This window comes from Dermacentor variabilis, chromosome 1, assembly GCF_050947875.1.
Source record: "Dermacentor variabilis isolate Ectoservices chromosome 1, ASM5094787v1, whole genome shotgun sequence".
NCBI classification, from domain to species: Eukaryota; Metazoa; Arthropoda; class Arachnida; order Ixodida; family Ixodidae; genus Dermacentor; species Dermacentor variabilis.
The window spans coordinates 102,379,787-102,393,841 of record NC_134568.1 but is presented as its reverse complement, the minus strand read 5'-3'; the positions used below and the strand labels follow the sequence as shown (position 1 = coordinate 102,393,841).

General features: G+C 47.7%; 1 protein-coding gene across 2 annotated transcripts in view; it reads right to left on the bottom strand.

The window, feature by feature from the left end:
• Window positions 1-8,013: 8,013 nt before the first annotated feature.
• LOC142582110 (uncharacterized) overlaps window positions 8,014-14,055 on the bottom strand; it is a 35,728-nt gene continuing 29,686 nt past the window's right edge. Inside the window, exons 9-12 of one of the 2 annotated variants that reach the window (XM_075691516.1) lie at window positions 11,369-11,487; window positions 10,916-11,250; window positions 8,964-9,012; window positions 8,014-8,238 (exon numbers count right to left, since the gene is read on the bottom strand). In XM_075691516.1, the coding sequence (XP_075547631.1) occupies window positions 9,001-9,012; window positions 10,916-11,250; window positions 11,369-11,487 (466 nt within the window). In that variant the 3' untranslated portion in view covers window positions 8,014-8,238; window positions 8,964-9,000. The remainder of the gene's footprint in view (window positions 8,239-8,963; window positions 9,013-10,915; window positions 11,251-11,368; window positions 11,488-14,055) is intronic. The other variant, XM_075691519.1, reaches the window with a different exon arrangement.

Sequence of the window (14,055 nt, the reverse complement as noted above, 5' to 3'; positions counted from 1 at the left end):
ATGGACTAGATTACTCTTGAACGACACTTTTGTTCATCATCTCCTTGACTTGCTCGGCAATAACTTTGCGCTCGGACGGTGGCACTCGGTAGGGCTTCTGGCGGATGGGGTGTGCTGAGCCAGTATCTATTCTGTGACGAGCGCAGGACGCGGTATGACGGTAAATGAAGGGGTGCATCTCCATGCGTGAAATCAAATTCGGCCTCATGCCTGGCAAGGACTTGTACCAGTGCTTGCCGTTCCGATGTACCGAGAGCCTTGCTGATCATGCCAAGCATTATCTCTTCAGAATGGCGATTATCGCAAGGAAAGTAAGCTGTAGAAACGTCCGTAGTTAGTGCCGCTATTGAAGTACATGCGGCTTCATCGAAAAGAGCGATTTTCATACCGCGAGGAAGGACAACCGGCGTGGCGGAAGAGTTCAGCGCCCACAATGTGGCGACTCCTTTCGTCATTCACACGACAGAGCAGGGCACAAGTATATTTTTTAGCACCGTTTATGCGGAGAGGCCTAACTACAAGGTCAACAGAATCACACAATCAATATCAACAGTAGTTGTAGAAACACGAACGGGCGTCAGGCACCACGATGGTACAATCACTTCATCAAGAACACTGACTGTGTCTGTGTCCTTGTCTTCACTACCCAAGCTTTGTTCAGAATGTGCTGATATAAATAACTTGTTCAATGAGATTTCGCCACAACCACAGTCCACGGAAGCGCCGCACTGTTCAAGAAAATCGATACCAAGAATAACGTCGTGCGAACAACGAGAAAGAACAAGGAATTCCGACACAAACACTTTCCCAGCCAACAAAACACTCACAGCACAAACACCAAGGGGATGAAACCACTCGCCGCCTACTCCACGAAAGGTAATACCGTCGTTCCAAGAAAACATAACTTTGTGGCCTTGCCGGTTTTTCAAAGCGAGGCTCATCACAGACACAGTCGCCCCAGTATCAACTAACGCCATGGTCGGTATTCCGTCAATCGAGACATTCACTGTGTTTTTGAACATCACAACAGGCAGAGGTATTTCTTGCAAAGACCGTCCGGCGACCACACATCCACTGGCCGCGGATGCTAGTTTCCCGGGGGCGGTCAGGAAGAACGGCGCCGAGGGGACGCAGAGCGACGGGGACGGCTATTTGGAGGCGTGAAACTCTGCTCAGATGCTGGCGAATCGCTGCGTCTGGTCTCGTGTGAGAAGTGATCCCTTGGAAGCAAATCGGTCGTCCGCAGGTCATATGAAGTACGGGTTCTGGGTGGCGAGAACATCGATGGTGTCCTACGTGATTGACGGGCTTGGCGACAATACCGAACTTTATGGCCTGTGGAACGACAGTTGTAGCACACGGGAGGGTCGCGGTTCACAGCGTCTACCTCGAAACGAATGGTAGACGGCTGCGGGCGGCGAGAAAGTTCGTGGTCATGTGGATAACGTGTCTCTGCTGCTTGCTGAAATCCGTTATATCTTTCATAAGTCGCGTCGTGGTAGTAGGGTCGGTGCTGTTCTTGTCGTGGCCTGACAGAAGTCGCAGGGCCTCGGGGGTAAAAACGCGGCTGCTCTTGTTGTGGCCGAGCGCCATAAGTAGGGCCTCTGTCGTAGAGACGTGACTGCTGTCGGGGCGCGAGTTCATAATCCTCAGTGCCCCTTGCCGCAGGATACGGGGAGAAGGATGCCACGTTTGGCTCAAAATCTGGTGGTAGGCGGAAGGTACGAGTGCCTGGATATGTCACTTGCGCGTGCAGGCTGAGTTCTTCCCGAACTATTTGTCGGATCGTTGATTCAAGATCAAGGGGCTGGTTGCTGTCCACGCTTGCAACTGTCGTTACATTGGCGAGCCTGCCAAACTTCGGCGTTATGCGCCTCGTCTTTAGTTGCTCGAAAGTACGACAGTGCCGAATGATGTAAGCGACGGAAGCCAGGCTGTCTTTTGCAATGAGGAAATTGTAAACATCCTCGGCAATTCCTTTTAGGATGTGCCCGACTTTGTCTTCCTCGGACATTCCAGAGTCCACCATCCTACACAGCTTTATTACTGCCTCAATGTAGGTCGCGCAGGTTTCGCCTGGTACTTGCGCACGTTGCAGTAGCGTCTGTTCTGCCCTTTTTTTTTTCGTCGCGGAGTCACCGAATCGCTCTTTGATTTCCGAAACAGATCTTCCCCATGTTGTGAATGTTTCCTCGTGGTTGTGGAACCACACCAATGAAGTATCGGTTAGAAAGAACACGACGTTCGAAAGCTGAGAAGCGCTGTTCCACCTGTTGGCGGCACTCACCCGGTGATAATGGATGAGCCATTCCTCGACGTCTTCGTCCGATCTTCCGGCGAAGGGACGCGCATCTCTCAGTTGCAGAGCAGAACTTGGGGCAGCAGTCGGAATGGGCCGCTGTTCGTCTGCGTCGTGGGACATATTCAACTCCGGTAGATTCGGTGGGAGTCCAGCAAGGCGACGGCTCCGTCGAAGAACTTGTGGTTCAGCCTCCGTCTTCGGGTGTCGATTACGCAGCACCTTTCACCACAACTGTTACGAGGAGTTGCGAAGAAATGGTTTTATTTACAGGAGAATTGGACGATGATGGTAGCGTGATCGTAGCGCAGCCCGGCCTCTCTAACTCCTCGTTTTCTTCGTCCTCTCTTTCTTCTCTTCTTATCCGTGCCTTTCGTGTCTGTTACAATGTGTTGCGAGAACTGAAAAACAGTCGCTTCCTGATTTCTTCATTCCGTAACCTGCCGCGTGCATCGGCATTGTGATGCCCTTTCGTCGATACGTGGTGCCGGCCCGTACTGACACAACGACATGACCCGAAATGTAGTATCCTTATGCCATTTCTTAAAAAGATCACTATTTGTGTAAATCAGCGTTTTTGGTTGAAACCAAGAAAAAAATATTCAACGGTAGGTATCATTTTTGTCCGGCATTTGAGTTCTAGCTGAAAAGAGTCGGTGAAAGCAAATTTACAATAAAGCTAAGGCGACCCACAATCTGCACACAGCCGCAAGCCTACATGCGCTCCACTGAGAATAACCTGCCAAAGTTAAGGTCATGTGTCAGCTGGCCGCTCAAGCAATCTTTACTTTTTTTTCGTTTCTGCATCCGTTCTGCCTGCGTCTGCGGCAAAAACGTGAAGTGGGATGGTGGTGGTGGTGGTGGTGGTGAATTGTAGCAGCAGGCGGGTTTAGCCTGGCGAACAAGTCCGGCAATTGCTCCAGGCAGATAGATAAACAGAAATTGGTGGAGGCAGGTGGTAGCGTAATGGTTAGCGTGCCCATTTCCCAAATGCAAGATGGAGCATTTGGGAGATGGGCTCGAATCTCGGTGATTTGTTTGTGAAGACAGCTTTCTGTGGTCTCTGGTGACTGCGAAGCTGAGAATGAGGCGGCATCCTGACGACAACGGTCGCCGTCAACGTAACAGAATAAGCGGGCGTGCAAGGTCACGTCTAAAGCCGAAAGCACATTCGGAGGAAATACACTATACTCTTGCCGACAAAAAAAAACGTGATGAGTAACGAGCGGTGTTGTTGAGCGAGGCTGTAGACGGATAATGTCACCATAGACAGGACAACGCTCCCATCCTGGTGCTCAGCGGAAATATACGTCGACAGTGTGTCAATTAGCGTGTAATTGATACTTCAATAAGGTCGTTGCGTGTTTGTGTTGTGTCTAGCAGGAGCTAGTAGCGTAAAAGATGACACTGGAGAGAAGGCGGTGAGCGAAGTCCGCGAAAAGTAATTGAGGATAGCCATATAGAACGTCGACGCCATGTTGAATAAAGCCTGCGACTTCAGTTGCTCAGCCGCCAGAAAGGCTTGTGTCGTAGCATACCGCTGGGCGTATTTGGTAACCACAGCGATAAACACACATTTTGCGGAAGTAAACAGAGGAAAGGGACGTAGTGAGTTGGCCGCCCTTTTCGAGCTCTGGCATAGTTTGAAAAATGAATGTGGGGAAGTATGACGCACAAAATAGTATATGTCAACCCAAACGAATCAGCGTGGTCATACTTGCGCGACACGCCATGGTGGCCTGCCACCAATACATCATGAACTTGAAGTGATGAGAGTTTTCATTGCGTACTTGAGAATAAAAACGAGCACGTCAGAGACGTCCGAGGGACATTTCTAGGGTACAAGAGCACAACCCCCCCCCCCCAAAAAAAAAATCACGAATATAAGCTTACGCATATGGGCGTCGTAAGATCGAGCACTTCGGCGCTCGTTGATCTTCTTTAAGATCACTTCAGCATTTCATTCAGCGTTTCTTTCTGAGAAAAAGAGTTGAAGGCGCCCGTTTATTTGCATCACAATGGCAGGCGTAACCAGGCAAACATTGACAGCATTTCATTAGAGAGTGCCTGCGTACTCTGTGGAGATTACGCGTGACAATGACATCAAACGCAGAAAGCTTTGCTTACATCGATTCGCACATACATAGGATTCGCATAATTTTTTCACTCATTGAATACAGTGCATTCTACGGTGTCATTCTTCGACAAAACAGATGGTACCGATTTTCGCGTAATGAGGATTGGAACAAATTGTCTCACCTTCCGGCTGTCACCTTTCTCCTACTGCCCACATTCCTTCCGCTCCGTAGTTTCTTAGCTTTTATTGGGTTCGGCTGCTAATCACGAGGTCTCGAGATCGAATCCCAACCACGGCAGCGGTATTTCAATGGGTGTGAAATGCGAAAACCCGCGTACTTAGGGCTAGGCACACGTTAAAAAATCCCAAGTGGTCTAAATTATTCTCGAATCCTCCACTACGGTGTGCCTCCTAATGAAATCGTGGTTTTGGCAAGTAAAACCTCATAATGTGTTATGTAACATTCGTTAAGGATGTCCTGGGCAGTCGCACAACTCTTGAGTACAATTAAGCGTCAGGAGTTGTGCGCGAGGTCTTTGAGTATGTGGATAGCCTTTATGGCGTTCGATAGCTGCTAGTCTACATTGCGGCTATATAATAAAGGCGGAACGGCAACATGGTCGAGAATGGGGAGAACACACAAATCCCGCATATATTACTGCACAATAATTTTAAATATCGTTCTTGCTTCAGGCATGTGGACAACCGCCATAGGAGACTACTTTGGAAACTAACTGCAAGTACTGTATATGTCATACCCAATGGTGTACCTGGCCTGGTGGCCAGTAAATGGAGACGTAATATTGCGAACAGCTTCGGCTATAGCGTGTTAACGGACAACGACACAAACTCAAGTGACTAGTGCAAGAGTGTACAGGGAACACTAAAGACGGTACAAGGACAAGCGCCCAGTTGGATGTTTGCGCGCTTATCCTTGTCGCCTCTAGTGTCCCGTGTCCACTCTTGCGCTAGTCACTTTAGCATGGAATACCAACTAGCCCGGTCTCACAGCCTGCGACGACACAGGGACAGTTTGCTCAACTCTTGTATCGTGACTTTTGTGTTAAGGTGAAAAACCAACTTATCCATGCATATGTCTTAAGGCTTAAGCACATCTAGATTTGCAGCTGCGGCGGTGGCCCATGTGTGCGCATTGCAATGTCGCTAGTGAAATAATTTTGTGCACCTTAACGAATTCGATAGTGGAAAATCAAAATCCGTCCACGACGGCGTCTCTAGTAGGCGCTGTGCGATGTTCGGACGTTAACAATGTATGCCGACTGAAGAAAGGCTGCCCCGAAGTACTTCTGACGATTAGGCTAGCTTCTTTACTCCGTAGAATGAAAAAAGAAAAGGAAAAGAAAAGGAAAAGAAAAAAAAAGAACCGCATCAAAAGCCCAGAATCAACCATCGCTCGTCGCGACTAAACGCTCTTAGGATGACGAGTAATTTCTAGGCGACGAGCGAATACGCTTGATCAAGAACACTGATAACACCGGCGGGACAAGCATTGTGGCGAAGTTCAATGCGCAGGGATAGCTTTTATTTTTTTTTATTTTGTTTGGTTGACGTCATCACGCGTCCACCGCGGGAAGTTTGAAAAGTTTAAGGTTAGTACGCCACGTGGTGGCACTCACGCGAACTAAACCCTCATGTCCAGAAAAGCTGGATACGATGAGGGTGTGTGGTAACAGTCCCTTGTTTTCGAGGAATCTGGAGACTGTTCTGAACGGCGTGTTCCGCAGCCTGCCCCACGCACGACGTGAGTGATATGGGTCAGAGGTTCTCGACGCCCGAGGGCTTGTTCCGCTTTGGGATGAGAACCGTGGTGGCGTTCTTCCATTCCGGCGGGACCCTACCGGAAGCCCAGAGCAGATTGATTCGTTCCGCTAGGAACCAGACGGAGTCTTCGTCCAAGTTACGAAACGGCCCTTCCTGTGACGTTCCCCACGGCATATTCCTTCAGCCAGTCAGCAAGCTGGCATGCAACACCACCACATATTCGCGAAATTCCAGATTCACTCCACTGGCTTCTGTACGTTACCGCTCATTTTCTTTTTGAAGCGCTAACGTCGCAATGTAGCTGCCAAAAACCTTAATTTATTAGTCGACAAAATTTGCTGCTCCACGTGACGTTTCGTCGCCTTAATGAAAGCGCAAAAAAGCGGCTTGCCCTCCCCCTTCCACCTCCCTGTGTCCATGTTATGCCGCGTTGAACTCTTGCCCGATTGGATATTCGTGCGACTTCCCTGGGCGTCTTACAAACGTTACCTCGTTTCTGCCCAGCTACATTTGCATATTTTCTGTACCATGGCTTTCAGACGATATTTAAAAATAAAAACGCGGATAAGGTAGCCGCGGCAGGTGCTTTAATGCACTTGTCCTCCTAATGCCAGGACTTGCAGTAATAAAGCGAAAACATGCATTTCCGCAGAGGACAAGCAACTTCCAGCTATACTATAATCCAAATCTGCTATGGGGCGTGGCGAGGGGCCATCTAAGAGCACAAACTCGCACGTTAGGGCTATGAGAAAAATGTAGACTATGTCTGATATCAAAATTTTTGAAAATATTGAGCCTAGTGGCTGCACCCCTTTTCAGTGGGGTGCTCATTAAATGACCCGTCTGTCCACAGAGGCTCATTCAGGAGCTTCCGAAACGCGCTCGTGCCGTCTCCACCACAGTGCGTGCACAACCCAGCGTTTGCTTCAGACGAAAAGACGTGAATAACATCTGCAGTGCGTTCCTTTATATTTTCACATGCCTCGTACAACAAATCTGCACATCGTTGTGCTCGAAGTTGCTTTTGGAAATTTGAGTCTTGAACGTATAGAATATATTACCGTTCTTTTCTTGCCACATGACCTTTTCATTTTCGGCGCCGGAGATAACCCAGACTGTCCAAGTCCCTGACAGAATCGAACATTAATGTGCAACAGCCGTGTACATCCGCGCCAACAATGAAGCAGTGGCAGCTTCGAGACCCTTTTACGGTTTTGGCGCATTTGATACAGCTGTACCGCATTCTTTCCACTAGGTGCAGTTGTGGCTAACATGCGCACCACCGGCTATTAACATTTAACGCACTTATGCCGGGAATACAGCTAGCCACTAACAGCGACTGCGAAAGCCATTTTCTCCGCCGTCATAATCTTACCGGCAGCATCAATGATTGCATTAGGAATTTGTGTCTGACCTCTTTAGCTTTCTTGGCTGATCCTGCTTTTGGGTAATTATACGGGCGATGGCTAGGATGGGTGGCTTCTGCATCGGCTTGAAGCTTTAACACAAATGCTAGGTCAGTCTTTTTGCAACACCTTGGCGATTGTGGTCATCTTTGAAACCCTCCACCACAGCAAATCTCAGAGCCAATATTACTTTTGGAAGTTACTTCCGAAAAACACCGGTTTCCTTATATATTACCCTTGACTTTCGCATCTGGCAGACAGCGAGACACAATTGCAACATTAAATGCAGCTCCACTACTGTGAGAAAGTCAGTCGCTTAATTTTTAAAATGCGTGAAAACAAAAACCAAAGATGTCAGGTGGTGAACATTTTTCCATCACCAATTACAAGGGCATAATTTCAGAAGCCTCCAACCCAACATCTTCAAAGACAAATAGAACTAAGAGTGCTACCAGTTCTTATTTAGTCCTTTAATAACACCACATGGATGACGCCAAGCATGAAAACGCCATGCAATGGCATTTGCGTTCAGTGCATGCAGTGGTCAATGTGAAATTCAATGAAGACTGAAACAAACAAATGGCGCCGATGAAAACAAGGAACGCTAGTCACAGATGTGGTGGTGGTGGTGGTTATGGTGATGTAGTGGTTGTCTTCAATGTCTAATCTTCACCCTGAAAATAGGATTGAAAAAGCCACACATTAGTGGCATACAGGATCAGTACACTTAAAACAAAGCTTCTCGTTAAAGGCACAGAGTCACCAGCCAGCCAACATAATTTTAACGTTAGCAAAGTTTCATGAAGGCACTATACTTGCAGCCATAAATATAAATTGGGGTCTGGAAACAATTACAATCAACAGGCACTCTCACACATTTCACAATGGCTGCGCATGCACGCTCAGAGCCAATTGTGTGCTAATGTGTCACGTCACAGTGAACATGCAACATAACAGATCTTGGCCTCATTACCGCCCCCTATGGCCACACTGAGGATTTTCTTTCCTTGGTGACTCTTGCATCACACTCTGGGCAGGACACACAGGCTCCCATCAAGTACATCAGTTTTCAAATGAGCTCACTGTAGTGTACATTGGCAGTGCATTGCGTATTAAGTAAACGCATTCATCTTCCATAGCATACACCCATTGAGGTATGCAACACTGCCCTGCTACAGAGGCCCATATTACAGTACTACTAAAGCGTTGTCAAAACTATGTACTAATTTTCAGCTGCTGGCCACTCTGTGCCCCACCTCTTGACAAACATGACCACTCAGACACACACCACCGAGCGGCAAACACACAGACCTAACCCGTCATTTACTTTCCACACACACACAACCAGCCACAAGGAAGGAAAAACGCGAAGAAAGCTGTGTTAACAAGGAAATCTTACATGCACCTTGCCGTCCAAGCAGCGGAGACTTGGCCCTTCAATAATAAAACTGTAAAGATTAAAGTTATGGCGAGTCAACCATGTCAGGCACAGGCAGGTTTCATTGCACTGGCATAGTCCACGTCAGTTTCATTGTGGACTTATTGCATTCATTGAATGGACTCCACAGGACATGAATCCTAGAAAAGTTTCTTCATCAGTCACATTTCATTCACAGCACTTCACAGCACTTAGCACTGAACCTGTGACAAACGGCCAACAGTGCTGAAGTAATGTGCAGTTTGCATTGGCCCACTTTTCAATGGAATGGTAATATGCCATTTGCATTGGCCTCTCTTCAAAGAAGTATCTTAAAATCATGAATGTTAATTCTTACAGCATTGGTGAAAACGCTGGTTTTACAGTGCCTTAGTGAAAGAGAGAAAGACAGCCATGCACATTGCTACAAGGAAGCACTAAATCCAAGCAACTAGAGGTTATATCATAGAAGCCAGATCACAGAGGACTGAACAGAGTAGGAAACAGTGCCAGCATGCTTTCAGTTCACACAAGCAAACAAGTATGCACACAGAGAAAAGTCTACACAGAAACTGAGCATATCTACAGAAGCTATGCCTGCTTATGCAGGACAAAAACGAAAATGCAAAGAAGCAAGTCCCAGCCACAATTCAATTATGCACAAAGCAGCATTCAGGTTATGCTGCTTTCAGAATAGCAGTAAAAACATTGAAGACTGAAGCACATGCACTAACATCAAAACATGCCCAAAGTCTGCCCAACTAAATCAGTCCAGAGAAGGAAAACCATTGCACAATGCCGACAAAAAAAAATAGTAATGAGTGCAGGCATGCACTTTTATAACTTATTTTGAATTGCTTGCACACCGCCTAACGTGCACTGGCAGAGCAAGTACTTCAAGCAGGCCAAGTTCAACTTGGCATGTTGCTGTCAGCCCATACTGGCATGAAATAGTTCAATCATTTAGATTGCCTTGGAACATTAGCAGCATGCAGATGCTGCAGCCAAAAACCTCAGTGACACTACTAGCAATGGCACAGATATCTGACAAGCAACGTAAAACAGTGCACTGCATTAAAGGTGCTGGGAGAACTGATCCACGCCCAAGCCAAAAGATACATTTAGGTTTCATCAACCAAACAAGCATTAGGCCACATTTAGACCAGCTTTCATAAATGAAATTTCCTCTGCACACCTCAATACTCCTACAATGCGAGTAAAAAGAGCAATATGGCATAGTTAAAATAAAGATGAAAACTATTACACCAAAGATAGGTAAATTACTTTTAAGACTGCATACTAGTTTATGCTGACCACTACAGCATAATGAAACTGGCACCATCTATGTACTCCTACCTTAAAGCAGCCCCTGCATTGTATATGAGAAACCATTAAAAATTGATTCTCCCATTTCATTCAACTGCAGCTGCTCTATATGCAGTAACATTAACATAATCAGGGGAGCAACAGCTGAATTAGCATTTAGCGCAGGTTACGAGGTAACTACATCTTGAAGCACACAATTCCAAATTTGGAGCAGTTTAACAGAGAAGAAATCATGCAGAAACTATAAACAATGATTGTCAATGTAATCAAATAGCCCAAATGAGCGAGCTTATCGTTTCAAAATGGTGCAGTTGGCACAGCTGTTGCCTTGCTTCAGATACAGGACCTTCGCTTACCAATTAATTGGTGCCATACTGTTATAATGTGCACCCTATTGCAAAAATGCAACGACTAAACTTGCCACTACTGAGAGCTGCATATTTTTTTTTTGCAATACGGTATACCATGTTGCAGTGACGTGAAAGTTTCTACACTGTCACACCAAACGCGCCATGCACACACATGATGCACACACGCAATGACTAGCACTGTCAGAAGAAAAAGAGAAATCAGAAGGCAGGCAGGCACTCCAGCCAACTATCACTCACCCCCCCAAAACGTCCTCCCCCACGGCCTCCCCGGCCCCGGCCGCCGCCACCACGGCCTCCGAAGCGTCCGCCGCCCCCTCGTCCACCACGGCCACCAAAATCTCCTCGGCCTCCGCCGAACTTGCCCCCTCCACGGCCCCCACCCCCGCCACGACCCCAACTGCCGCCACTGCTGCCCCAGCCCCCACGGCCACCGCCGCCACCCCAGCTGTTATTGCCCCAGCCGCCGCCTCCGCCGCCGCCTCCACCGCCTCGTCCACGGCCAAAGGAATTGCCACCCCGTCCTCCCCGGGAGTTGCCACCTCGGGACTGGTTTCCACCCCTAAAGCCCCCACCTGTAAAGCATAAGGTGCAAGTCAATCAGATTTAACAGGTTCTACGATGATGACGTATGCTATACCCTGGGTCTAAGAACTAACATGGCACAGCTACGTCAAACTAGAGGGGACATACCTTGTCCAAACTTTTTAACAAGGCTGAAACGGATGCTGCTGCCATCAATGGTATGGCATGCAGGGTTCTGCACTGCATTTAGCAGGTCTTCAGAGGAGTCAAAATGCAACCGTGCAAACCTAAAAGCAAAGAGAAAAAAGAAAGACTGGTTAAATTTCGGAAGATACTGGCAATAACCCAGGTCTCAATTGGGATTGAAACTTGCACTTCGCAAAATGAAACACAGTCGAACCTCTTTAAAACCAGCCCAATAGTTCAGAAAAAAGTGAGCTTATATAAACAAAGTACTGATATAATGAACACCCTTAAAACCCCTCAAAAGTTAACAGCAATTAAGCTGGCGTCAGTAGTTACAATTCGGCAGCACTTTGGTCTGAATACCAGATTTTCAGTTTCACTTTTGCTCGTGGTGCGTTCCTGCATCTAGCCCAAATTTCTGTTGTAAACTTCCGCCTAAAGAATGAAATGCAATGTCGCATATAGCTCTTTCAAAACGACACCCGGTTCCGATCACCTGTTATTTTTGAAACTGCAAGCACAGCCACCATTTTGATTTTACTCCCAGCAGGACATGACCGTATTCTGCACAAGATAGCAAAGTGTTCTTGTTGGCCTGATGCATTAACATCCGAAACTACTGCGGCATGCCAATACAGTCTACGCTCGTTACAACGGACCCACGTAAGACACTTTCGGATATAACTGACCATATTTCAGCCTTAGTTTGTTCTACCTATTTTACTAATGCAACGAAGTTGGCTTTTAACGGACCTTGCTAAAACTGACCATCAGCCAAAGGGGACGAAATTAGCGACAATTTTCAAAATTGGGTATAGAAAACATACTTCTGCATTGTCGACAGCCTGGCAACTAACTTGCGAGGGTCAGCTGACGATAGCGGCTCAATATCGCACACGCGAGAAAGGAAGGGGGGGGGGGGGGGTTCTACTTCTACTCCTGCGGCTGCTGCTTACGCTACAGCCACGGTATCTTGAAAGCGATCTGCAATGTGGACAAATCACGCTCAGTGCTGGTAGCTTCGGATGCGCTGTGCTTGCGGCGTTTAGTTCACGTTGAAGCGAGAGACAGCACGAAGGTCTATCACTAGCTGCTACTGCGGCACTTATATTGCTTAATTTGCTATTGCAATCGATGCTTTGCGTGTTTGGAGAGACTGCAACTTTTTTTGTTAATTTTTTACTTTGGACATTGTGACTCACTCAAAAGTTGGAGAATGCAAGGAAAGTTTCAGCTATTACCGACTTCGGATAAAATGGACATTTTTTGTCGGATTATCGGGATCTGTTTTAACAAGTTGACTGTATTCTGCTTAGGTCTTAGACATCATAGTCTCGGCATTACGACTACACATCAGCCCCACAAAAGCCGTAAAATTAAGTTATGTCCCTTCAGCGCAAAGAAATGCTGTGTTTATGAAGTTCCGCTGACCCATGAGTATGGTAACCACCGACCAGCACTTGCCAGCAGTGTGTAGTGCAACATTCTTGCTGACTCAAGCAGCGCATAACAGAGGAACGCTGGAGTGGCTTCTCCCATGGTCGAACGACATAGATGACGATTCCAAATTGTTGAAATAGGCATAAAATAGGCACTGGACAATAGGAGCTGCGCACTCCTACCACTTGATGAATATCTGAATCACAAGCGCTCTTGTTTTGCGCATGTCGTGCGTTATATGAAGTTTCTTTAGTTGCTGGGCCGTATCTGCTGCCGAAAGGTGATCGGGACATCATTTGCACAAGATAAGGGGATGTGTGTTGACTTTTTCTTTGAAGCGGCAAAGCTATTTAGCGTAGTTGTGCAATTTGACAGGTGCAAAGGCAATAAAGTTTCGAACTTTTAATGAGTGCAGAAGACTAAAGGTACAGACACACTGGCGTCAAAACGCGCGCGGCACGCCTCCGGCGGCGCGCCACGTGCCGCGAAACCTGCCGCGGAAGCGGTTTGGTCTGCCGCGCGAAGGATGGGTCGAGGAGCCATTTTCGGCGGCTTGCCGCGTGCCGCGAACCAATGAGAGACGTCCGGGCTTTCTCCTAAGCGCCACCTCTTGGTTAATGCCGAACTTCCAGCGGCGGCTGCGGAACCACGATCGACGACCGAGCGCTCCGAGCCAGCCGCGACAAACAGCACGTCGTCAGAACATCGTCGTCTGCATCTGCCATTGCAGGAATCAACGCGATCAACGCGGTAGATGATGAGGGACGAGGAGCTGGCGTCTGCTAACCGAGCAAGGAAAAAGTGCGCGCCTATGCTCGCGCAGTTGGAGACAAGGCGAGATCAGCGCTGTCACGTGACTCCGCGGCGGCAGCCGCGCGCACAACCGATGTGGCCTCTCTGCCGCACGGCGTTCTTGCCACCGGCAGCGTGCCGCGCGTGTTTTGATGCCAGTGTGTCCGTACCTTAAGGAGGGCAAAAAATACAGATCAGGCAACACATGGAAGTGAATGCTGTCAATCTCGACAAAGCATGACCAACGTTAGATTGAGATGGAACGAGCATGCGACTGCAGGCTGCTGATAAGGTTGCAAGGAGTTTGACAACTGCCAAAAGCTGATACTGCTTAAAAAAAAAAAGGAAAGGCCAGGCATTGCATAGAAACATAAGAATGTGACCTCACTGGCAAAGGGCTACTATCCCGGCAGATTTTAGGTGCTCTGAGGCTTTTT